Source organism: Cygnus atratus, chromosome 3 (assembly GCF_013377495.2).
Source record: "Cygnus atratus isolate AKBS03 ecotype Queensland, Australia chromosome 3, CAtr_DNAZoo_HiC_assembly, whole genome shotgun sequence".
In the NCBI taxonomy this organism is placed as follows: Eukaryota; Metazoa; Chordata; class Aves; order Anseriformes; family Anatidae; genus Cygnus; species Cygnus atratus.
Window position 1 is genome coordinate 22,198,327 of NC_066364.1, and position 25,611 is coordinate 22,223,937.

The 25,611-nt window shown below is 39.4% G+C and overlaps 1 protein-coding gene across 12 annotated transcripts in view; it reads left to right on the top strand.

Moving 5' to 3' along the window:
• The window catches only part of ARHGEF10 (Rho guanine nucleotide exchange factor 10), a 121,879-nt gene extending 99,055 nt beyond the window's left edge, over positions 1–22,824 (top strand). For 7 of the 12 annotated variants that reach the window (XM_035542962.2, XM_035542969.2, XM_035542966.2 and 4 more), the window contains 3 exons: positions 7,552–7,726; positions 15,840–15,962; positions 18,005–22,823. In XM_035542962.2, the coding sequence (XP_035398855.1) occupies positions 7,552–7,726; positions 15,840–15,962; positions 18,005–18,519 (813 nt within the window). In that variant the 3' untranslated portion in view covers positions 18,520–22,823. Of the gene's footprint in view, positions 1–7,551; positions 7,727–15,839; positions 15,963–16,614; positions 16,666–18,004 lie in introns of all 12 variants that reach the window. The other 5 variants (XM_035542964.2, XM_050709723.1, XM_035542970.2 and 2 more) reach the window with 3 other exon arrangements.
• Positions 22,825–25,611: the final 2,787 nt, after the last annotated feature.

Below are 25,611 nucleotides of genomic sequence, written 5' to 3' on the forward strand. Positions count from 1 at the left end.
GGTTCTTGTGATGGACTTCCAATTACCTTAATTGTGGGGTGTGGGGTAGCCTCTGGGGCACCTGGAATTACTGTCCTATAGACATCTGTGAGGAATTCTTACTCTGCTCTGCACTGGTGTGGCCTCACCTTGAGCATTGCCTGAAGTTTAGGGCACAACAGAACAAGGATACAAAACTGTTAGCATCCAAAGGAGGGCGACAAAGATAGTGAGGGGTCTAGAGGGCAAGATGTATGAGGGGCAGCTGAGGTCCCTTGGTTTGTTCAGCCCAGAGCAGAGCAGGCTGAGGGGAGGCCTCATGGCGGCCTGCAGCTCCCTCACGAGGGGAGCGGAGGGGCAGGCGCTGAGCTCTGCTCTCTGGGGACAGCGACAGGACCCGAGGGAACGGCATGGAGCTGGGACAGGGGAGGGACACCCTGGGACAGGGTGTTAGGGAAAGGTTCTTCACCAAGAGGGTGGTTGGGCACTGGGACAGGCTCCCCAGGGCAGTGGTCACAGCACTGAGCCTGGCAGAGCTCAAGAAGCATTTGGACAATGCTCTCAGACATAGGGTTTGATTTTTGGATGGTCCTCTGTGGAGTCAGGAGTTCGACTCAATGATCCTTGTGGGCCCCTTCCAGCTCGGGATATTCTTTGATTCTGTGATCTTTCTGATCTCTCTGATTCTCACAAGATATTCATGGCAGTAGTAGTAAAAGATCACAGTCAGATTGTTCCTGAAATTGGTTTTATAAAGCCAGATCATTGTAAATAATTTTGGCAGTTCTGGCCTGTTTCAATTACCAAGTTCTTCCCAGGTCAGGTGGTACGCCTGCAGGTGGGATTATGGTGTGCTATTTCGGCACAGAACAAATCCAGACAAGCTTGGAGGATTAAAGAACATATTAAGGTTACGCTACCAAAATACAGCATGGCATAGTCGATTACAATAGTGAAAACAGAAGTTCAGAGAGATACAAATAATATTCTATCAATCTCTCTCAGACATGGTAGCTCCATTTTTTAGCTTTTACTTCAGGTTTTCCTGCAAAAACATCACAGGAGGTTTCTTTCCATTTCCCAGATGCTTTGTAAACTAACCCATCCATTGTTTTCAGAGCCTAGATTGTTATAGATCCACTGACTTTATAGCTATAATTAACACACAAGCAATGAATGCTGCAGCAAGCAACAGATAAGAAACGGTGCAACTGGAAATGGCGTGTCTGGGTTGAATAATGTTTTTGTGGCACAGATAATTGTATTCAAGAATGTAATGAATTTTTGCATGACTAGCTGATGATCATGTTTATTTCACAGAAATACTCATACCATAGCATGTTTTCTTCCTCACAGAGGTGCAAACAAATGATGGGTTTCTGTTGCTTTTTATTGATCCTAAGATATACACAGTTACTGATCTTGTTTTTATCATCTCACCAGACAAAACAGCTCACTACTTTTTATTGCTCTCCTCAGTTACCTTACTTGTTTTGATAACTTCCTGGTTTTATATTTCCAAAAGTTACCTGCTATGATGCCCATACCATATTGGTTTAATACGCAAGGAAGTTTAGACACTCTCTATAGGATATATTTTAACAATATCAGAAACAAAATATATCTGAGCTACCTCTTCTGTACTGTGCAGAGCAGAAGCGTTCCTGTATGGAGGGAAATGTCAGCAAAGAAATGTGTATTCTCCCTCTGTGTCCTTTCTTGAGAGGAGATTCAGTCAGTAGTAAAGATTTGAGTCGAGAATTTCAGAGTCAAGTTCGGTAATATTCATCTTTGCTCTGTCAACAGGAATGCAGGTGTTGCACAAGGCTCAACTGTTATTCTTCCCTTTGTGCAAGTCCTTTGTTTCTCCATATTCCTCAAGTTACTGCTGCTTTTTTCTTGATTGCTTTCTGTTATTGTGCATACATTTTATGTGCTCTATGCCTTTATAAACTATTTATGAAGGTACCTGACTAGTTTTGAAGACCTTATTTATGCAAGCCCATGAGCATATATATTCAAGATCATTTCATAAACGCCTTCCTTGTAAGGCACTCCCAGCTTCATAGGTATTTCATTTAACTGCCCGTGCATTTCTAAGTGCAAAGTACATTATCCTCTGAACACAATCTCATTGCGCACCTCCCTGCTTTTTTAAGACTCTGATTTAAACTTAAAAAAAAAAAAAAAACAAAAAAAACACTATTACCCAATGAGCAGATTTGGCATCCGATGTATTGATTTTGGGTGTTACGCACTTTTCCTGCTTTTTTTAACACCCTTGGATAAGACTTTCAATTCAATCGTTTTAATGATACAGTTATTGTAGTAGTTGTAGTGTTTCAGGAAATCACTTTTATCGGCACAGTGCCCCATACTGGCACAATGCCTCAAGCTACTTGGCAAGGGCCATGTGAGAAATACATCAATTGTTGTTATGTATTAATTTTATTTTCTGATACTCTTTCTATGAAGAAGAAACTTGTCCTCAGCCTTGACCCCAGGTCTGGCAGTTGTATTGCTGTTTAGTATCAGCTTTGATCCTATAGAGTTCTCTGTGCATGTAGACCCTTAAGCTCTGCAAAGGCAGTCTGTTTAAAAACAACAACATCAACAAAAAAGCTAGAGAATTTAACAGAATAAAATCGAGAATTGAATGTCATTCCACCCTGTTCTGTTTCGTCTTGTTTTTAAACTGGGCTATTTATGATCTACTCTAGTTTTAACAATGTATAAGTAGAATAAACCGAAATATTTAGCTGAATAAACTAAACAAATGAAAATCCCCATACCTGAGTGTGTGTTGCCCAACTATAGTATCTTCTTTAAAGAAGTAAAAACAATTTCTTTCACCTTGTGGACAATGATACCCATTATGCATCTCTCATTAACCTTGAACTAATGTGGTTCAGTTCTTGGCACAGCTGTTTGGTACAAGTGGGCAACCCCTCAAGAGAAACATTTCAGCTATGCTCCGCGCTGTTGAAACAATAGTTAACTATGTCAGACTCCGCTTGCTGTGGCATCCAGAATGTGTTCTGAAGCTCTGGTGTTGCCATAGAGTTAGGAGAAGACTGCCTGAGGGGGGAAAAAAAAGGGGGGGGGGGAGGTCTGAATAGAAGGCAGAGACTAATGTATTTATGAAAAGTAAAATAGTAAAATGGAATTCAATTCTTTTAATAACAAAGCGAATGAGACATTTTTGTCCTCTCATATCTGTATTTCCTGTAATGTGTAAAAAAAGAACTTGAGGAAAAAGGACAGCTCTTGGATTTCAGATAGACGTGTAATTGAAACAGATGTCAAAATTATCCTCTATACAAAAACTTGTGGTTTGTGAAAGAATATACAGGTTTGGGTATGTTCCTGCTTCATCTCAGAAGGCCCTTTGAATGAGAAGAATAGTTCTTTTTCTATGCTTCTTGTGGTGTTGACAATATTACAGTTTTCCTTTAAATGTGTCTGTTTCAACAGACAGCTACCAACTGCAAGGCAGACAAAGTGGGAGTATAATGAGTTAGCTGGTAAAAATGGAATGTGACAAAAATGCCTGTGCAAGTTGTTTACAGTTGCACTCACAGCATTGTCCTCTGTGGTCAGAAAACCAGAGAAAATTAATTTTTATCATCAGCTTCGTTTTTCTTCTTATTCCAAGCAGTGCAAATTGCTGGTAAGATTTACTTCAGTCGCCTTGGATTTGTCCCTGAGAAGTTTTTAAAAGTCAATTGGTTACCCTTGAGGCTGAGACAGCTGGAGTTGTTGAGTCTAGAGAAGAGAAGGCTCTAGGGTGACCTTATAGCAGCCTACCAGTACCTAAGGGGGGCCTACAAGAAAGCTGGAGAGGGATTCTTTCTCAGGTAATGATAGGACAAGAGGTAACAGCTTTAAACCAAAAGAAGGGAGATTCAGATTAGATGTTAGGAAGAAATTATTTGCTGTGAGGGTGGTGAGGCACTGGAACAGGTCGCCCAGGGATGTTGTGGATGCCACATCCACGGAAGTGCCAAGGCCAGGTTGGGTGGGGCTTTGAGCAACCTCATCTAGTGGGAGGTGTCCCTGCCCATGGCAGGGGGGTCGGAACTAGGTGATCTTTAAGGTCCCTTTCAACCCAAACCATTCTGTGATTATGTGATCAGTGTACTGATGTATGAGTCTATAAACAAAAGTTCATAGAATATCCCAAGTTGGAAGGGGTCCACAAGGATCATTGAATCCAACTCTTGACTATACACAGGACCACCCAAAACTCAAACTGTATTTCTGAGAATGATCTCCAAACACTTGTTGAACTCTGGTAGGTTTGGTGTCGTGACCACTTCCCTGGGGAGCCTGTCCCAGTGCCCAACCACCCTCTTGGTGAAGAACCTTTTCCTCACACCCAGCCTGACCCTCCCCTGTCCCAGCTCCATGCCGTCCCCTCGGGTCCTGTCGCTGTCCCCAGAGAGCAGAGCTCAGCGCCTGCCCCTCGGCTCCCCTCGTGAGGGAGCTGCAGGCCGCAATGAGGCCTCCCCTCAGCCTGCTCTGCTCTGGGCTGAACAAACCAAGGGATCTCAGCTGCTCCTCATACATCATGCCCTCTAGACCCTTCACCGTCTTTGTTGCCCTCCTTTGGACACTCTCTAATAGTTTTATGTCCTTTTTATACTGTGGTGCTCAAAACTGCACACAGTACTCAACGTGAGGCCACACCAACACAGAACAGAGCGGGACAGTCACTTCCCTCAACTGGCTGGCAGTACTGTGCCTGATGCACCCCAGGGTATGGTTGGCCCTTCTGGCTGCCAGGACACACTGATGGCTCGTATTCAACTTACCATCAACCAGAATCCCTAGATCCCTTTCCATGGGGCTGCTCTTGAGCCTCTCATCACCCATTATATATAGCCAGAGTTGCCTGTGTCCAGGTGCAGAATCTGGCACTTGTGCCTATTAAATTTCATATGGTTGGTGATTGCCCAACCCTCTAATTTGTCAAGATCTTTCTGCAAGGCCTCTCCATTCTCAAAGGAGTCAGCAGCTCCTCCTAATTTGGTGTCATCTGCAAACTCACTTTGTGAGCATTTGACTTGCCCTTAAATGGAAACCTGTGGGATCACAATAGCGACTGGCTTCAAGCCTGGTGTAACCCCACTTACTACAACTCTTTGAGCCTGACCTGTCAGCCAATTGTTCACCCATCACATTATGTTTTTGTCTAGCGGTAAGCTCAGCATTTTGTCCAGAAGGATACTGTGAGAGACAGTACTGAAAACTTTGCTGAAATCCAAAAAGATTACCTCTGCTGGCTTCCCTTGGTCAATTAGATGGGTAAAACTATTGTTATGAAGAGCTGTCTGCAATAAAACATTTACATGCATTGTGAGAATATCAGGAAATCTAGTCATAAGATCTGTTTCTGGCTTTAAAAGATGTTGTTTGTGGGTAACTTCTGTTGAGTAAATTGCATGATCATAGAATCACAGAATGGTTTGGATTGGTAGGGACCTTAAAGATCAACTAGATCCGACCCCGCTGCCATGGGTTGGGACACCTTCCACTAGATCAGGGTGCTCAAAGCTATGTTATTTGATTAAAAAAAATAAAAGATAAGTGGAGATTGAGGAAAGCGATGAATATAAATGTACATGTCAGAGGTGCTTACCTTGTATTCTGCAGTGTTGTTATTAGAAGAGTCAAAAAGTAATATAGTAATGCTCGCTAAATCTGAACTACTGCCTAACAGCTGGAGAGAAACTATTCATTTTTTTTAATGAACGTTTGAAGAATAGCATAAACAAAATTAAAAAAAATCACATTATTTTTAAGCAGCTAATTTCTCAGTGGAAAGTACTAGTTTACGGATCATTTTGTACTGGTAAGTAATAAAATAAAAAAAAAAAAGGGCCTCTAAGTAAAATATCAAAAGTTAGGCTTTGTGAAAGCTTGAAGTTCTATTCTTCATCTGTGATCTTCATCTATTCATTGAATTTAGATGAAGAAATTGAACTATATAACCCAACTACATTCAACACATAATCATCTTAGGCTTATCCCAAGAAATCTGTAATTTAGATTTGCATGCAAAATGACCAAGATGTAACTTTTAATTATAACACATAGAAAACTGAAATATGCTTTCACTTGGAGCAACAGGGTACTTTTGCATTTTATCTGCAAATATAATATGTACTGTGAATATTAATGAAGATATTTATTTACATATCCTTCAGGTAGGGATTTGTATGCAAGGAACAGTTTACCATTTATATAGTCACGGAAGTCTTGTTTATCAGACTAGCTCTCTGTATTTGATATAGCTGGTGCAACATTAAAAGGCTGTGTTTAACTTTATAAACAGTTTACTGACATGACAAAAAAAGGAACCAAAAAATCTTTACTTCTTGTAAATGATTAAAGACCTTCACTACAACTTTATTTTGTGTGTTACACAAACATGTGTCAGCCTTCCTGGAGCCACATAGAAGTCATAACTGTGAAATCACCAGATCAAGGAAAACAATTCAGGCACTAGATCCTGAAAGTCTGGCATTACTACTTTCTTCAGAAGGAGCATTTTGATCTTTCTAACAAGAAGCATCAATATTTTGAAGGTCAGGGATACAAAATAGCTAATACTTCTAAATATTATCTTCCAATACTACTACTAAATTCAGAAATGTCTCAATCAAAAAGATGCTTTCTTGGATATGGTGATCATGTGATGATAGAGTTCTCGATCCTTGGGGAAGCAAGAAGGGCAGTCAGCAGAACTGCTGCTTTGGGTTTTTGTAGAGCTACTTTTGGTCTATTTAGGGACCTGGTTGACAGGGTCTCTTGGGAGGTAGTTCTAAAAGATAAGTCCAGGGTGGCTGGACGTTCTTCAAGAAAAGTCTTGCAGGCACAGGAGCAGGCAATCCCTGTGTGCTGAAAGATGAGTTGATGGAGAAGACAAACAGCTTGGCTGAACAGAGAATTTCTTCTGGAACTCAGGAATAAAAACAGAGTTTATGACCTTTGGAACAAGGGGCAGGCAACTCAGGTGGACTACAAAGATGTGAGGTTATGCAGGGAGGAAATTAGAAGGGTCAAAGCCCAGCTAGAGCTTAACTTGACCACTGCAGTGAAAAAAAAAAAAAAAAAACAGTAAAAAAAGAAAACAGTAAAAAAAAAGGTTTTTTGAGTGCATAAACAAGAAAAGGAGGACTAAGGAGAATCTGCATCCTTTATTGGATGTGAGGGGAATCATAGTGCCAAGATAAGAGGAGAAGCCCGAGATACTTAATTACTTTTTTGCCTCAGTCTTTATTACTTCAGCTAATTCTTCTCAGGGTATCCAGCTTGCTGAGCTAGAAGACAGAGGCAGGGAGCAGAGTGAAGCCCGTAAAATCGAACGGGAAATAGTTAGCAACCTACTACACCACTTGAACATCCATCTAAGTTACTGTGAAGTTACTCTATCTTTAGTTAGAACTTTGGTTCAAAAGCTGAGAATCTTTTCATACTAATGATGCTGTGTTTTCCAGAAAAAAAGTAACAGGAAAAATTAACAGATCTTATACAGAAGATTATGCTTATATCTTGTTTTTCTTACAGAGCCACTTTGAAGCTCATCAAGAGGAAGGGATGGTAATCTCTCACATGGCTGTTGCTGGAGTGGGAGTCTGGATTGCCTTCACATCTGGATCTACGCTTCGCCTTTTCCACACGGAGACGCTGAAACACCTCCAGGATATTAACATTGCCACGCCTGTTCACAATATGTTGCCAGGTAGTTGAATCATACCATATGATTAAACATTTTTGATTCGCCTCTGTCAATGTTATTTTCCAGAGTGTTATAGATAAGGCCAGAATCAGAACATCCGTCTCAGACTTTGATAACTGTCTTGTGACTATTTACTTTAGTCAGTCGCAGTCTGTTGCCTTCCCAAAGAACAATGTGTGCAGTGAGCTCGTTGAGTAGCAGTTCTTCTCCTTTAAAGGCTGTAAATTATATAGATAAGCAGACAGAGTATTCTGTTTTGTCCTTTCTTTTTTTGTGACTATAAAACATTAGGGCAGTGCAGTCTACCAAGAAAATGTGTTTGCTGTGCAAAATTTAGCATTTGCTTCTGGAACTTGATATCAAAGTACATGATGGAGTCAATTAGCCTAGGATCCAAACCACCAAGGCAATTGCTTAATTTTAGTTACATCAGTATTCCCAGTGAAGTCAGGTGAACCACTCACATTCTTCCGTTTAGGAGTTTGTTCAGTGTTTTGCTGTTTGGAGCTGTAGTTTGCTGAATTAAAAGGTTAGTGTTATAGGCAAAGATGGAACCTGTGGTTGTTGGGTTGACATTTAGCAGATCTTTAAGTGTTCTAAGACAGAAGCTTTTTAATCATCCCAAAATCATCAGTGTCATAGACAGTTGCACTGACCTGTATCAAATTTGCAAGTGAGTGGCTCTCTAATAACATGAGAAGTGCCTAAGTGAGATAAACCTGTTTCTGGCACTTTTTATTTCAATTGCCATGCACAGGTGTTATTACAGACTGATGTAGGCTAATATGATTATGGACTATGTAGTGCTGGAGGGTAAGTGCTTTGGGATGTCTTTGGCTTATGCTGTACTAAGCAGATGCAGATCATGTAAGGGATGTGAGAATGTTAGGAGAAGACAGAGACAGAAGAATGATACTGGCATGGCTGACCATGAGTTGTCTGTGAGGGTAGAAACATTCCTTCTGTATGTCCCTGTTTATAGACTGTAATGGACTGAACTGCTGCAGTTTTTATTGGAATTTGTGTGCCAGCTTCATTGCTTTGCTTTTAGTAGACGTCAGTTCTTCCAGCACTGACATTATATTTATATTCTTAGGAGAATTAGGTATAAATCTTGCATCAAAATGTTTCAGTTCTTCAGTCTCAGTCTTACCATCTTTTCTTTAAGAGCACGTTAGCTTAGCTTTCCAATAACGTTCTGTTTTAAATTGTGTCCATTTACAGTGTTCTAGCCTGGGTGTTTTTCACATGTGTTGTTTGACTGTAGCACCAATACTGAACAACAGCAATTGTCCTGCCTTTAAATAGTTTTAAATAGGTTGCATGATTTAATTCAACAGCCTTATGCAAAGAAATCAAGATTAGATTTTTTAAAGATCAACTTCCAAGATGTTCTGTTGTTTATAGGGGGATAAAAAGGAAGTTGGGCCTCCCTTACACATCTTTCCTGCATATAAAAATCTTCAAACAAATTTAGCTTTAGTGTTCATTGCCATGGTAATAAAACTGCTGATGTAACATGATTTTTTTCTTTTTTCGTAAAAGAGTTTTAGCTAATTATATCTCCTTGGTGTCATTCTTATTCATTTTAGATTCTTGGTGTTTTTTCTTTTCCTTTTCTGTCTCTTCACAAAATGTGCTTCAGTGAATGGAAATGGAAATTTATTTCAGGAGTAGAACATTATTACAGCAAGTGTTCCAAGGGAAGACTCCATTCTATAAATGAAATGAATTTCAATTATTTAGCAGCACCTCTTGGGCCTTTTTATATGATCCCAATAATGCTGCAACAACAAAGGCTAAAAGACGGAGGAGTAGGAGGTTTACATAATAAACAGCAGTAAAAACTTTTGGAACTAAAAGAAGACAAAGAATAAATCAAACTCTGTATGTTGAGATTAAAAAAGAAGAAAAAACTGAAACAGGAGGAGGAGTGAAGTTGCTTCATAGTTAGAATTGTGTATTGCGCCTTTTCTAAGGATTTTTAGGGACTGAATAATGTTTGGAAGGGTAAGTGTGCTACAGGACATCTTTTAGTTTTAAAAGAAACAACTTTTAGTTTTGTGAAATCCAACAGGAGTTCTTTAATATGCAAAAAGAAAAGATGGGTAACCATTCAATTTGTATTAAAATGAGACAGAAGAAATTGATGTAAAAATATTTCTAAGGATCTTAAGAAAAAAAGAGAGTGCAAGATCATGAAATAACTTCCAAAAACCTGGCCTACTTTTGCCAAGTTTTTAGTAGGAGCAGTGATGTGTAATATTTGCCTAATAGGCTACCTGACCAAGTTATCTGCATTTTCATTTAAAGCAATGTAAATGAGAGGAACATAACTACATTTACTTAACGAAATTATAATTATTCTGTTATTACACAGTAAAAGTAAAAGAAAAATTTACTGTCACTGTGTTAGGAATGGTCACTGTGAATTACAAAGCTATATTTAAAGGATAGCTGTAGTAATCAATTAAGACAGAAGAGTAAGAGGTTCTCATAACCTCAGTAAGCAGTTCTCATAACATTAGATTTCCCCATTTGGGGGAGAAGACAGCTTTAAACACGACTGCTTTCTCTCCTTGTTTTGAAGGACGTGCCTCTTTTACTTTGAAGAAGGTAGCTCAGCAGTCAACTGGGTAGGACAGAATAATGAAGTGTAAGTGAAATGTAACAGGAAATTGTCATTACAATTCAGCAAAGTTGAGTAATGTAGAAAAGCAAACAGAGCCACAGAGCATGAACCAAAAGTAAAATATTTTTTTTATAAATCCACTGTTTTATCATGGTTCATTTGTAGGGATTTCTTACACCTTTTGTTTACAAAGGTCTGGCTAAAGAAAGACAGCTTGACTGGGAAAATGCCCCCAAGTTATAGATCAGATTAGTTATGTTCATGTCATATATGTCAGCTAAATGGCTTAAAAAAGACCATGATGTATCTGCTGAGACATCTGAGCAGGTATTAAACGACTACTGTATCCCAGAACATCCTCTATCAACCATGTCCCTGCAAAGCTTACAATACAGCGCAGTTGTGCTCAGTCATTAGGCAGTCCATATACACCAAGGGATGTAAGTAACAACCCTGGTCTGAGCTCAGGCCAATGGTTTCTGGAGTTATGGGAAGTTTGTATGTAGGAGCACAGGACTGGAAAGTAAACCTGGGTTGCTGAGGCAACTGTGGGATGTATGTTTAGTACAGAATGCTCCACAGAACCTTTGCTTCATACATCATCAAAAATACAAGCCATAACATACTTCCTAATAGTACGTAACAAGCTTATGTTCTATTAAAACAAAACAGCAGCAACAACAACAAAAACCACCAGAAAGCACAAATGCAATGTGAAAAAACAAGATAATTGTTGAGTTGAGGAACATCATCATCATTATAGGTCACACAACAGTACAGTACAGTGAGATTGATTTTAAGTGGCGCAAGCTGTCTGTTAGCTGGAGAGGGGACGTGCGGAGTAAAAGAAACAAATCTGTGAACATTCAAAATCAAATAGAAACACCTCGCTAATGAAATCTGCTTCATCTAGCAGGGCAAATTTATGCTTAGTATTTATGATCAGTGGTGGAAATTTCAACAAAGGCAACTTTTCACCCACCTTCATCACTGTTCACATAGCCTGGCTATTAAATCAATCAATCAATTGTACAGAACATGGGTATGCAGTCCATTTGTTATTAATAGTCCTGTTTTTTGTCTTCATATTCAATATTTCATTATTCAAAAGTGTCCTCCAGCATGCCTTTTAAAAAGATTGCTGTGACCTTGATAGATGTAATTTCTTTGCTCGTGGGGATGATGAAGGGTTACCTGTTTAACAAAGAGGTGATTTCTGTTGATGTTGCTGTGTTCTGTTTATATCCATATATCCTCTGATGGCACATGTGTGTTTCCTGGAAACAGATGGAAAGGGCAAAGAAAAAAATATATCATTTCCTCTCTGCAAAAAACAAACTATACTTTGAGGCTCATAGCTTTATTTTGACCCCATCCCACCAGGTGCCACACCATAAAACGTGGTTGTTTTATGATTTTACTGCTGAGAAATGATTAAAAGATGGGTGAAGATTTGAGGTCATCCCATTAGATTTGTGCAGTGTGTTTTTTAGACAATTTTTTATATAACAGGAAGAGCAAGTTCTTGTAAGAGGATAATGCACCATTATGTCCTTGCAAGTACCTAAAGCTGAATTCAGATCTCTGTGGAAAACCATGAGGATTCATGTGGTTGTTTGGACTGGGTCAGAAGTTGCGACCTGAGAAAGATTGGACACAGAGCAGAAACATAGTAAAACTATTTGTCTGTGTGTAAACTTAATTGTTGGCTTCAGTTCTTGGTAAAGTCAAGATCTTGGTAAGATTATTTCATGAGTTTAACAATTGCATCATTGCACTGGGACAGAGTGAAATAAAAGTTTTCATATAAAGATAACAATACTTGGTTTTGGCATTTCTGTTTATGATTGTCGCTTGTTAAGTTGTTGATTTCTGTGCTTACTGCTTAACACTTTCTGGAGAATTGGTTTTACATTTTTTTCTCTCAGTTTGAACTCTATCAAAGCAAGTCACAAAATAACAGAGAAAAACATGAGTTCATCCTTGGGTAACAGTTAAAATAGTATTTAAAATTAATAGCTATTTTAATAGTTTGTTTATATATATTTTTTTGCTGCTATTATGTGCTGTTTCAAAGGATTTTTTCAGATGCAGATGTTTCCTGCTCTTCCCAGATTTCAAAGCACACGTTACTCCTTTTGACCTCACTAGAGATGTTTCGTGCTTGAGGCTGTGCTCGGTGTTTAATATTCTGAGTTGCTGGCTGTAATTTGCTCTTTTCACCTATGGAAACAGTAATGCACATTACCAGTTTTCACTGGTAACAATTACCTGTTGGAAGTTGCTTCAGGGTTGGTGTATAAAATCATGCATGTTATTTTATATTTCAAACATTTCCAAAAAAAAAAAGCATTAAAGATCAATTGTTAAAAATATGAGCATCTTGCTTCTGCAAGGGGTCTGACAAGCAAAAGTACAGCTGGTGTTTTTTACAATATATATAAAAAAAAAATGTACTTAATTATTTCTGTTTGTACTTTGTAAAACAAGCTGTAGGCGAAATGCAGTGAGGTTAAGCTAACCTGCAGTTACCTTGCATTTGCTGTGACACAGGTTGTGGGAGATCTTTGAATATCATATGTAACCTGAGCAGGTTTGAGCTTTAAATGACAAAACTCAAGACTTGCTTTTTGACAAATCCAATATATGGAGGGTTTTTTTTGACCTATTATAAAGGTAAATGCAGAATTTATATTAGCAAATGGTTGAGGACAGCCGAATGGTTATCACCTCTTACATGTACAGCTTTGAAAACAGGACAAGCAGTCTTTTGTTTTTATTGTGGGGTTTTCAGTGTTTTTCTTTCACTCTCAGGGCTGCCATCTGTGTCATCACTCTAGGCTTTGATGTGGTTTTTGATACTGTGTGGTTGCCTTACTGTCCCTCACCCTCAGACTCCTGAGGTAGAAATCTGTGTCTCCCCAGAGGGCTCTCCATCGAACCAGTGTTGAAGGAATGTTTCTGTGTACTTTGTTTTGGAAACTAAATTAATCTCATTAATTAAAAAAAAGGGCTTCAAAAGGCTTGTAATTTGTCTATAGACATAACCCATTTATGCTTACCTACCTGAAGAGGGATGATGCCGTCATACCCGCATAAATACCTACAGTTTATGGAAAAACACAGGTGTCTCTGCTCTAGTCTGTTATCAATAAGCAAAAATTACATTAATCTCCCTTATGCTGAGTCTGGTTTGCCTCTGATGTTACTTGCTGAGGGATCTCCCTGTCCTTACCTCAAACCACGAGCTTTTTTCATCGTATTTTCTTCCCCTGTTCCTTTGAGGACAGGGAGAGAGAGAGCAGTGTGGTGGAGCTGAGATACCTACTGGTGGGAAGCCAGTGTCTGAAAACCTGCATGAGTAGATGGAGCCTCTTCAACTTATTCATACTTGTTACACCTGCTGAGGGTGATCTAATTGCTTTTAGGGTATTTTAGAATGTGTTTTCTAAGCCGAGGTTCCAGATCTGGCCCTGCAGCTGACGTGTGCCTTTTACAACACACCATTGCTGGATAAATATTTTGGTTTTGTAAAGTTCTGTGAGGAAAGACTTGGACTGTGGTCCACCTGCTGCTTTCCAGCTGAGTGTTTTAACCTTTGGGCTGCAGTCAAGCTGCTCTTCCCTGCTTTCCTGCCGGGTCTGTGATTCGTATGTTCTTGGCTGTAAATTGGCTTAGCTTCAAGGGAAGAGATGGAAAATGCATTAATTTGTGATACACCGTAATTAAGGTGCTTTTCCAAAGTGTGGAACATGTAGGTTCATCAAAGTTATATCAGATGCCGAATCCAAATTCCTTGCTTACTGATGAAGGTGATTAACAACTTGAGAGCTATGATAAAGATAGGAATGACTGCTTTCCCAGCATGTAAGGTTAATTGTAAATCCAAAAACATGTAAGCTTTGAACCTTGAAGACTTTAGCAGAGTTTAAATGCTCCTCGGAGTAAACTTGGGTCATGGCAGAAGTTTGGACAGGCAGTATTTTCCATTTATGCAACTTGTCAAGATCGTTTTGAAAATCCATCTACACTGAATCAAACATATTTAGTACTCATTGTAAGCAAAAAAAATGACTCTGTTTTCGTAAGAAAAACATCAATCCTGTCAATAATAACCTGTTGCAGAAAACCGTAGAATTATTTTGGTTGGACAAGACTTTTGGAGGTTGTCTTGTCTGTCTTCCTGAAACAAGACAAACTGCATCTGGTTGCACAAGGACTTGTCCAGCCAAATTTTGATTATCTTCAAGGACGGAGGTTCCACAACCTTTCTGAGCTGCCTGTTCTAGTGTTCAGCCATCTTCATGGTGAAGGAACTTCTCCCTACATTTAATATCAATTTTCCATGTCCCAGATCTGGTCCATGGTGTCTTTTCCTGTCAGTGTGCACATCTGAGTAGTCTGACTCTGCTTCTGTGTACCGTCCCATTAGACAGGTGGTTTTTTTAATCCCTCTGTGTAAATTATTTGCTCCAGTTTCCGTATCATCTTGGTGACCTTCTGTTGGACTTATGCCAGTATGCCAATGTCATTCTTGTACGGGGGAACCCAAATGTGGATACGGCACTTTTGATAGTATTTCACAAAATAAAAGCTAGGAGAAACAAAGTAATTGTGAACAGGTTTGAGTCTCAAGTATGGCGTGTTATAGTAATACATTATTGAACATTAGGAAGTGGAATGCCTTTCTGGTTTTTTGTTTGTTTTGCTTTGTTTTTTAATTGAGAATACACATAGCATATTTGCAAAAGCGTACTTGGGCCCCTCACTACAAGAAGGACATCGAGGCCCTGGAGCATGCCCAGAGCAGGGCTATGAAGCTGGTGAAGGGCCGGGAGCACAAGTCCTGTGAGGAGCGGCTGAGGGAATTGGGGTTGTTTAGTCTGGGGAAGAGGAGGCTCAGGGGAGAGCTCTCATTGCTCTCTACAGCTACCTGAAAGGGAATGGTGGGGAGCTGGGGGACGGCCTCTTCTCGCAGATAACCAGTGATAGCACTAGAGGGAATGGCCTCACATTGTGCTAGGGGAGGTTTAGGTTAGAAATTAGGAGACATTTCTTCTCAGAAGGAGCAGTCAGACATTGGAACGGGTTGCCCAGGGAGGTGGTGGAGTCACCACCTCCGGGGGTGTTCAAGAAAAGGTTGGACGTGGTGCTTAGGGATGTGGCTTAGTGAATGACATTGTAGTAAGGGGATGGTTGGACCAGATGATCTTGAAAGTCTTTTCCAACCCTAATGATTCTGTGATTCTATGTCTACTTTTAGATACTGTGGTTTTGAGATTAAGGACAGACTATACAAGAAGTTCAGTTGTATTTAAATTGCCACGTAGTGACAAAAGTTTAATACCTCAACCCAGCAAAATGTTTGCCTTTCTGATGAGTGCTTTGCTGAATGAGACAGTACAGCTGTGTGTGTTTGAGGTTACTTTGATCTAGGCAAAGATCATCACCCTGAAATAATGCAGTGCTTCCTAAACCTCACAGGGCAGCAGCGTGTTTCTGTGACCAGCCTTCTGGTGTGCCATGGTTTATTACTGGTTGGAACAAATCTGGGTATAATAGTAGCATTGCCAGTGCCACGCCTGCAGGGAATTCCCAAAGTAACTGGTGAGTGAAATTTCTCAAATGGATTGAGTAGAATGGTGTTATACTGAACATTTCTTTTTTCTTTTTAATTTTTTTTCTGTCACTAGTTCAAATGACTGCCAAATTACATGTTGAAATACTTATCAGAGCTTTGTGATGAAATTGTATTTGTCATTCTTCCTTAGCTTCACCACGTATCCAGATACTTGCCTAGATTTCTCTCAGTTGTTTGAGTCAGGACAACTGTTATTATTTAGGGAATAAGAATAGGATAGGCATTAATCCTGTTGGAGTACAGTAAAAATACAAGAAGGAGAAGAGAGTGTGGTGCAAACAATCTTTCTTCCAGATTTGGGGAAAGCATTAGGTTTAGATACATAGGTACTGAAAATGTAGTATGTTTTCTGATTATTCAGTAAATTGGTTTTGTACCCTTTCTTTCCAAAACTGGAGACTTGGTATATATGAGAACATATATTTTGGTTTTTGGACAATGATCAGTATTTTTGCATTGAGAGATGCTTTTGTTAGCTTCACATTGCCCTATTTGAAATCTATATGAATGCTGCTGTATCATTTTGCAAGTGTTTAAGCTGCTAGCAGAAACAACATTTGTTTAAGTATATTTTATTCCAGTTAAACACCCCTTTGCCATTCTACGTTTTGGTTTCAGAATTCTGCCAGAGCTGCTGAGCTGTGGATGGAAGCTGGCAGATTTTATGAGGCAAGCTATTTGTAACTTCCTTCAGGGGAGAAAAAAAAAAAAAAAAAGCTTATGTAACTTTTCAAAATGAAAATGTAATCCTCTGTGTTGAGCAAGATACGCAGCAATAATCCAGTATGACAACAGATGAATGTTTCTTAAAAGATAGGGAAGCAATATTAGAAATAAAAAAAAAAAAATGCATAGTCGTAGAGTCAAAAAAGCATTTCATTTTATTGTCTCATTTCCTCTTTTGATGTGGTTTATGTCATCTGCATATTCTTGCATTTATTTTGGGTCAAGACTTGTCAGATTTCGCAGGTCTAGCAGCATTACATTTTTATAGTCTTCAGATATAGTATTTGGAATTTGAACCAAAAATGTCTGACTTTTTCCAGTTGTGCTTCCAGTAGTGATAATTCATCTTAATATCATTGCACTTTCTGTAAAAGCAGATTTTTTTTATTATAACCTGGAAGGTATTAAGGAGTTAGGGATGGACAGAGTGATTTGTAGAGTTGTTTTTTTCTGTGATAGCCTAATTCTTTTTTATATTGTAGCTGATTTTGTATAATGTGTGTGTGTGTGTGAATATATATATATATATATATATATATATATATATATATATATATAAACCGTAAAAGCCACATACACTGATGTTGGTTGAGCTTCTGAATTTAGCGCTATACAATTTATTTTTCATACATTCTAATGATTTGCACAGTGTAAATTCTCTTTGTACTACCAGCATCCCCCTGTTTAAATACTTTTAAAAAATAATTGAAATTGTTCAGCCATTTCCTTATGAATCTGCCATGGTGACCAGAAAAGCATTCAGAAGGATGAGCTTTAGTTCCTGCTTTATAGCGTGGAGAGCTCTATTACAATGAGACAGATGTTCGTATGCTATTCTAGAAAGGTACAGAGTTGCAGTAGGATTAATTGAAAACCACATATTTTGTTTGTGGATTACTGGAGAAAACTCATGATGTTATATTTGTGTCAATGCCAAAAAAAAAAAAAAAAGAAGTTAGTAGAAAGTTTCTGCACTCACGCTGTTGTGAACGCAGCACAAGTCAATTTGAATTCATACTGTCACGTTTCAGCTGGTTTATTAACACAGTCCTAAAACACCTTTATGGCACAATAGGTAATTTTTTCTTTCTACATTTTTTTCTGTAAATTGTGTACATACAAGGCAACAGACAGGCTACAGACAGACTGGAAGCATATAATAGAATTTTAAGAGTTACACATTCCTGAGCAAATTTAATGGACTACTTAGGGCAGAGTGCTATGTGTTTTATTTATTTATTTATTCTTAATCCTTTAATTGTCTTTTTTTTTTTGGCTCCAGGAAGAGGAATGGTGTCATATCATGCACACAATGGGCCAGTCAAGTTTCTTGTAATGGCTACGTCTATAAACAAGAAAAACAAAAACAAGTTGAGGAACAGCCTGCCTCCTGGCTCAGAATCTAAAGAAGACGACCAAAAGAATGTTCTGCACAATGACAGACCAGGCTCTTCCCTTAGTAACAACCCTGATACTTCAGTTTGGCTGGGAGGTTCAGTAGGATCCATTGCACAAAAAAGTGACTTGTCTTCATCTTCAGGATCCCTTACTTTGTCTCACGGATCAAGTTCCCTAGAGCATAGACCAGAGGACAGTAACATTTATGAGCTTTTGAAGGATCAAAATTTCTCACTTAAAAGTAAAAGACAGAAATCCAAGAAAATGAAAGCAATTTCAGTGTTAGTCATTTCTGGTGGCCAAGGACACAGAAGAGTGAACAAGAAGACCAAACAGCAACGACAAGATGAATTAGTATCTTCAGTGATGGTCTGGCAGATCCCACTATTAAATATCTGAGTGAACAAAATCCAAAAAACTTCCTACTGTTAAACAAAGTCTGGTATCTTTTTACAGCAAATGCCAGCCTAGGACCCAAACCAGTAGACCTTATACACATGAGAGCAGTTTCAGTAGGACTGGATCACAGATACAAGGCAGAGTCTTCACATATTTAGAACATTCTGCAGTGTTAAGAGTATTGGAAAAAGTTTAGCTGTTGATTCTGTCTTTGATACTTAGAACAGAAAGGATTTGTTAGACACTTTTAAAGACTTTAGAAACCTTATTTATATTTACATTTATAAATATCATTATGTTCTATAGCACTTAGGGAAGGCAAGGAACATGTGCTCTGTCGCATGCCGTTTTCAGTTATGTAAATCAGCGGTTGTTTCCTTTTCCAAAGTGACATATTGCATGGACTGTAGATTTTAACAAATTAGCAAATATTTTTAAACAATAAATATTCTAATGCAAGCTAATATTAATTTGGTAACTACCATAATAGTTTGTAACATCATTCCATATGCCAGAGTTTGGTCTGAACAAAAGCAGTTATTTTAATTGACACGTGTTTATTTCAGCGTAAAAAATAGATATTTTTTATTTCTAATGCTCAGTATTATTAAAAAAAAAAGTTGCAGTATAAAAAGTGCATTAATTTTCTCAGTAGTTGCAATGTGTCTGTCACATAGAGAAAGTTCTAAGGATGTTACAGCATAGGGCAAATAGAAAATACAGATGTAGAACAGCTGTGCATTGTAGTGCTGGTAACACATTCCCTCCTGGCAGCTTGGTATCAAAGCTAGACATGGACTGTGCCATTTTTAATTAGGTGTGCATAACGAGTATATAAATAATGAGAAACACACTAACATTGCAATACGTATAGGAAGCGCACGTAATCACTGTGGGCATTTGCCCTACGTCAGTTGATTTTTGCTACATCCTCAGGCAAACACCTATCAAAAAGTGTCACTGCACAGCTGCAGACAGCAGAGATATGGTCCTAACTTTTCACCCAGAGATTCAGCCAAACATGGTCTTGTAAGCGGATATTGTGAAAATAGTGTGCACAGTTTCTTTGCGTTCATTCACTCAGTGAGGAAAGGTGTTGCTTTGGTGCTGTTAGAGGGCTGAAATCTAAACAGAGACCTAATTAATCATCTTTTCTTCATGAATCAATATATTTCCAAAGGTAATGTTGAATTTGGGGATTACTACTGACGTTGCTTTTTGCACTAGTCTCTGTGCATGTGAAATACAAGACAAAGCCTTCAGCTCAGAAAGACATTGCAAAAAATGGTGATGAGGCACGGCATTCAATCAAAATGCATTTAATGTGTGTTGAGTGAAGGAACTGGGAACATCCTTTTCCCTTGTCAATAGACTGGAAGATGCAGAGAAGTCAGGACTCAAGTTTCATTTGGATATGTTAGGAACTGTAGTACTGTCCATCAGTTCAATAAAATATAAATTGTGTCCAAAGCAGAAAGTCTGCCAGATGTTTGCATTGACTAAAGTCAAGTGCAAGTTTTGACTGCTTCGGAACTCTTCTAATCCCAGTAAGGGGATGGATTTCCCTCAAATTATTTCTGCTACTTATAATACAAACTCCTTGATTACACCATGTTTTGTTTGTCTGCATAGTTTTAATCAACGTTAGCCATAATTAGGGTTTCCCTGCACATTATATTTCAAAGTAAACAGTACGAGAGACTGGATTAGTTTGTTCAATATAAGATAGTTTTGGTTTTTTTTCTTAAATAGCAGCAGCATTATAAGCGTTACTGAAATTTCTTTTGCTATTTTTCACCAAATTTGTATCTCTCTAAATTCTCAGTCTGCTCTAAAAAGCAAACCTGTATCAAGCTGACTCCAAAGTCAGTGGGTGGGCTGACTCACCAAGCCTGATGGAGCACCACAGTACGAGACCATCGTGTCTTCCTGCCACATGACACACAGTATGCGGGACAGAGGGAATGCTGCTGCGGAGAACCTTTGCCTGCTGGCTGGCACTAAAATAGACATTTCAAAAATCAGATATGCGTGCACATTTCTTTTCAGAGGTTTGGCCCACATCCTACATCCTGATGAGAATGGGCTTCTTAAGCCATAATAACATCGACTTCAATAAGTCATGAAGGAAATTTCTTATGGGTTGGATTGTAGGTTTAGGTCCTTCCTTACTGTTTTGTGCTTTTACACTGTGTCTTTCACCATCTACATCTCACTGCTTCAGCTGGGTGTTGTCAGCATTGGTATGGGCTTAGTGTTGGCGTGAGTCCTTGAGCAAAACAATTTAGCGTGCCTCTAAGCCATCAGCCAGTAACATTTTCCCCAAATTTTCCTCCTCTTCCTGACCTAGTGCCTGGTCTTGCCTGAGGGATCAAGGCTGGTAGTGTTTTCTACACTCTTCCATAGCTATGGCCCTGGGAGTTGCTCTTTGCCCACTGTGTGGAAGTACTAAATCGTACAGTTTAATGTATGTATATTGGAAAACATGTTAAAAGATTCTTCTGTGTATAAAGCATATATAACCTAGCGTCCATTTGCTACACTTACAGCAAAAAGACTAAAGGTGTGATTCTACGTGCCCATCGGGTGTGGGCTTCCACGTCCATGCTTTTGGGACTGGAATTACGATTATGCCCACTCTCTCGTGGTTCGTTATCACTGAGAATGGTAAGCTGAGTCCCCCACACATTCAACTGGAAATCCATGCATGGAGCTATTACAGAATCTGCTGGCAACGATGCATGAGAGTTTTAAAATGTTAAACGATATTCATCCTATCTTCCAGCTGAGATGTTTTCTTCAGTTCAGACAACAGAACAGGAGAAACAAATCCAAATTTGCTCTTCTGAAAGTCCATCAGTATTTTGCCACTGACTTCAGTAAGACCAGCACCACATTTACATTACACTGTTTTGAAAACGAACTTATCTGTTTGTCTTACTGAGTGGTTTAGAGAAAGAAAAGCTGTATGTCTTTTGTTAGAGACACACATTGTCATGAACTGGATTTTCAGTAATGAACTGAGCACAACGTGCAATGCTTATTTTCTGATACACAGCGTACGTAGCAAGGTATTACCTTACCGTGAAAGCAGAGAGGAACCAAAGTTTATTTTACAGAAGGCAAATAACCTTTATAGCCGTTTCAGACTGCTGCTGGGTAGGTTGGATCTTGCTTTCTGATACTGCTTTTCTAGATTAATAGAAGTTATGGAAAATATTAGGGAAAAAGGGGAGCAAGTGTAACCACTATGATATACTCTGTATATGTTTTCTAACACATAGTAGGGTCTTTTATAACATGAGCCATAAAACTTATGTATTTATGTTCAAAGCATAAACTGAAAAAATGTTTAATAAAAATGTGATAAAAATTAACTTCACAAGTACATTTCTCGGGTCGTCATTTTAACAAGAAGGCTAGAATCCATGGCATGCATTAATGAGTAATATTATATATATATATATAAAATAATTAAGTTATGAAAGGGAAAATAGGAAATGTAATGAGGAAAAGAGAGAGAGATTTTTGAATTCTTATAGTTTCTAGGTTTTAAGCACCATCAAGTGCAATTTCTGCAAGTGATGCAGACTCTCATGATAAGTTTGACCCCTGTATGAATAGACACAAATAGTACCCAAGCAGCCAAATTTCTTCTATGCTGCCTACAAGGAATATGAATCAGCATTTGGGCAGTGCATATGGTATAGAAAAATGAGATGCATTAATGCTCCAAATGAGTATGGCAGAGCAAAAGCATTAAAAGAGGAAATTAATTTTCAGTTGGTAACTGGCAGTTCATCCTAATTAATCTGCCCTAAAGGATGCATACAGAATCCCCTGATTGTGTTTAAATTCAGAGGCTTGTATTCATCAGGCTCGGCAATAGCCTTTTTGTGTGTACCTGCACTGTTACAACTAAACAAGAAGAGAGTTATTGAAGTAAAATAAATAGCTATTAAAGCCTGGCTTTTTGTTCTTGTTTTTAATACCACATCTATTTTATTTATTGTTCTGGAAAACACCAGCTTTTCATTCCCTCTTCTGAAGATCATTGGTATTTTCTCGAGTTTCCTTGCCATTCCTATTGCTGCAGTAGCAAAGATACGAAATGAAATCAAATTCCATGGGTGCAGGATATTGTAAATTCACACGCTTCAGGCTGGATTCTGTCCCAGCTGGCATTTACAACTCATTTATGGGTGGGATGAGGGTGTTTAAAAGTGCATGCTGCCCCTTTGAGACACATACGAGAATACGGGGAAAGATCTGAAGTGTGGTGCAGTGCTTAAACTTCATTTCTCCTCTCTCTTACGTCCAATTTGATTTTTGAAGTGCATAAAGATGAATTACTTTTCATGAAATGCATTTGGGGGTGAGAAAAATCTGCAGTTTGAAAGGTGCAGTCAAGGGAGGGCTCTGTAAGAGTTGATCTGTACTTCAATGAGTGTTACCAGGGGACTGATTCAGTATTTCTGATTGCTTTGTATATCTTCACAGCAATAATACTTCATGTAATAATAGTGCTGTTAAGAAGGTAAATTGATATCTGTAGCTTGGAATAAGCTGAGTTGAAAAGTGGCTGACTTGAAGCCTCATGATGAGCCTGTACAAGAAAACAGATTAAAGACATTACTGCTGCCTAAACCCATGATTAGCCCTTTAAGCTGTGCCTCCTGCTTGCAGGCATCCCGCACGTGCGGCTCTTGAGCTGTCTGTGCTAGTGAACTGGGCAGGACCAGGGCCACAGCCCGAGCGCCGCTGGCCTCTGGTCATGTCCTGGTCACGGCAGGCTCTTGGGGGTTAATGCTTCTCCCATCAGGCAGCACTGACACTTGGGTGGTTTGGGGCCGATTAACTGTGTCAATCTCTGGTCTCTTGGTACCGATGAAGCTTAACGCATATCCATGTAGCGTGCTTCACATGGGATGGAGCCTAGCAGCCTGAATCTTGAGACCCTAAGTCTAGTACACACGGGGAATAGAAATAGGTGCACTTAGAGGTTGGTTCTTCCCACCGCTCTTAAACGTTTATTTTATGCCTTTATGATGGGAGCGTAGATATCAGCGTGGACTTCACACCTACCATGCAGATAGCAGTGGTTGGTACATGGAGACTCAAGTGGTGGATCGTACGCTGAGTGCATGGTGCCAGAGCTCAGAATTCAGCTTACTTCCATTGCCGTTCAGACTGAGGATCTTTATGTGGAATCTATATTCTATTTTTCTTGCAAATGCAGCGTGTGCTCTGCTAGATCTCTGTGCTATTTGATTTGAGAAATCTGGCTCAAGATCTTCAGAATTAGCTGATTTGCTGCTTCCCCACACTTGTACTTACTTGATCATAGCCTTTTGCTGAGAGGCATGCCCAGTTATCAAACTGCCAGAAACACTCATCGCCTTTAAGGCAAAAAATAAAAAATAAAAAAATAGCAACACTGAAACAGTTCTGAAAGGATCTGAAATTCTCCCAGGCAAAGGAAGATTTACTGTGCAAGCCCATTTAAATGCAACAATGTGGACATATGACCAAAGCACTTCAAGTGCTTTGGCCAAGCTCCATAAACTGCTTCATAAGAGGCGGTTAGTCATTCACAGCACGACCTTCCAAGGTGTTCAAAGGGATTTTTTTCCTCCAGCAAAACAGGCCTTGACAGCAGAACTGCACATTCTGCTGTTGTGCGTATTGTTACACACCGGGGATAATCACAGTGATCATTAAAGTGTGTCCCGACCTGGAGGATGAGCCAGAACACCTAGGAGGAAGATGGCACGCTTTGGAGGAGATGAAATCTTTGTAAGTATTCACTGGAAACCCTATTTAAGGGGTATTTTGACATTAAAAGATTCAGGTGAGCTGCTAGCAGAGTTTTTACAAGTGCTGAAGTACCAAATTGCAGCTGAAATCTGTGTATTTGCATGACTGACTACTGACTACAAGAAAGGTTTTAAATTCAAGGAATCAGACACAGCTTGGCTACACGAGGTCCAGGCTTCTCATTTTTGCTCTCCATTTGTCCTGATTGGAGAGAAATGCAACGGGTTTCATCTTGGGCATCAGGGTCACTTCAAACATTGGCACAAAAAAAATGTACTCACACTTAAAAAAAATGTACTCATACCAAAGCAAATTGTGCAGGTCTTCTTCTCTGGACTTTTCTGTTTCCTTCTGCTGGCATCTCAAGCTGCAGAACGTGCCTGTCTGGCTGCTCTGAATGCTTTTTGAAGGTGCTCTTTTGAAAGGGATTTCTTTCGTGGAGAGTTGGATAGCACAGACCGCGTACTTCAGTGAGAAGGATCCTAGTTCAGCCAAGATCTGTAAGTGCAACAACCTTTCTACAACGCTGCTACAAGCAGCCCGTGCTGCTCTTAATCCAGATCAGATGCAAGTGACACCATCAGTTAACGTCAGCTGCTTCCGTGCTGCTGGAGACGAGAGCACCTCAATTGCCCCTCGCACGTGTCCCGAGGCTGCATCAGGTGGAGTCCTCGTGCCGGCCCCTTCCCTGCATGAACCCAGCCGTCCAGGCAAGCAGCCGGTTACAGCCTCCACCTCTACCTGAAGATGTCTCACGGGAATATCAGGATTTGGGGAGAAACCTGCTGATCGCGAGGTGTTTGCTCACACGCCGTAGCGCCAGCCGTGGAGGTACGTTGGAGAGAGAGGTGCTGTGACAGTCCTTGGTTGTGGCTGGGAAGAAACGCTGCCTGGATAATCTCCTCCAGTAAAGAGCAAGGTTAGGCTTTAATTCTCTTTTTCAAATCCTTTGGTTTTTATTATCTTTTTAGTGAACTGGGAGATTATGTGCTTGTTTTCCCAACTGCTCATCTAAGTAAGTGCTGCATGTTCCCCATCTTTTAACCCTATCAAATGCTTTCAGTCTAATTAAAAGCTGTTCTACCTGTTCAGAGCATTGTTCCAGGTGACAAAACTCTCAGTAAGCCAGTCTCTTTTGTTCTGCCTTTTTTTTTCTTTTTTTCTTTTTTTCTTTTTTTTTTCTTATATTAAAAACAGTATTGATCTCTCTGGTCTTTGCTCTTTAAAAACAAAACCTAAAGAAATCTTTATGATCTATTTTTCCTTATGGCTAAT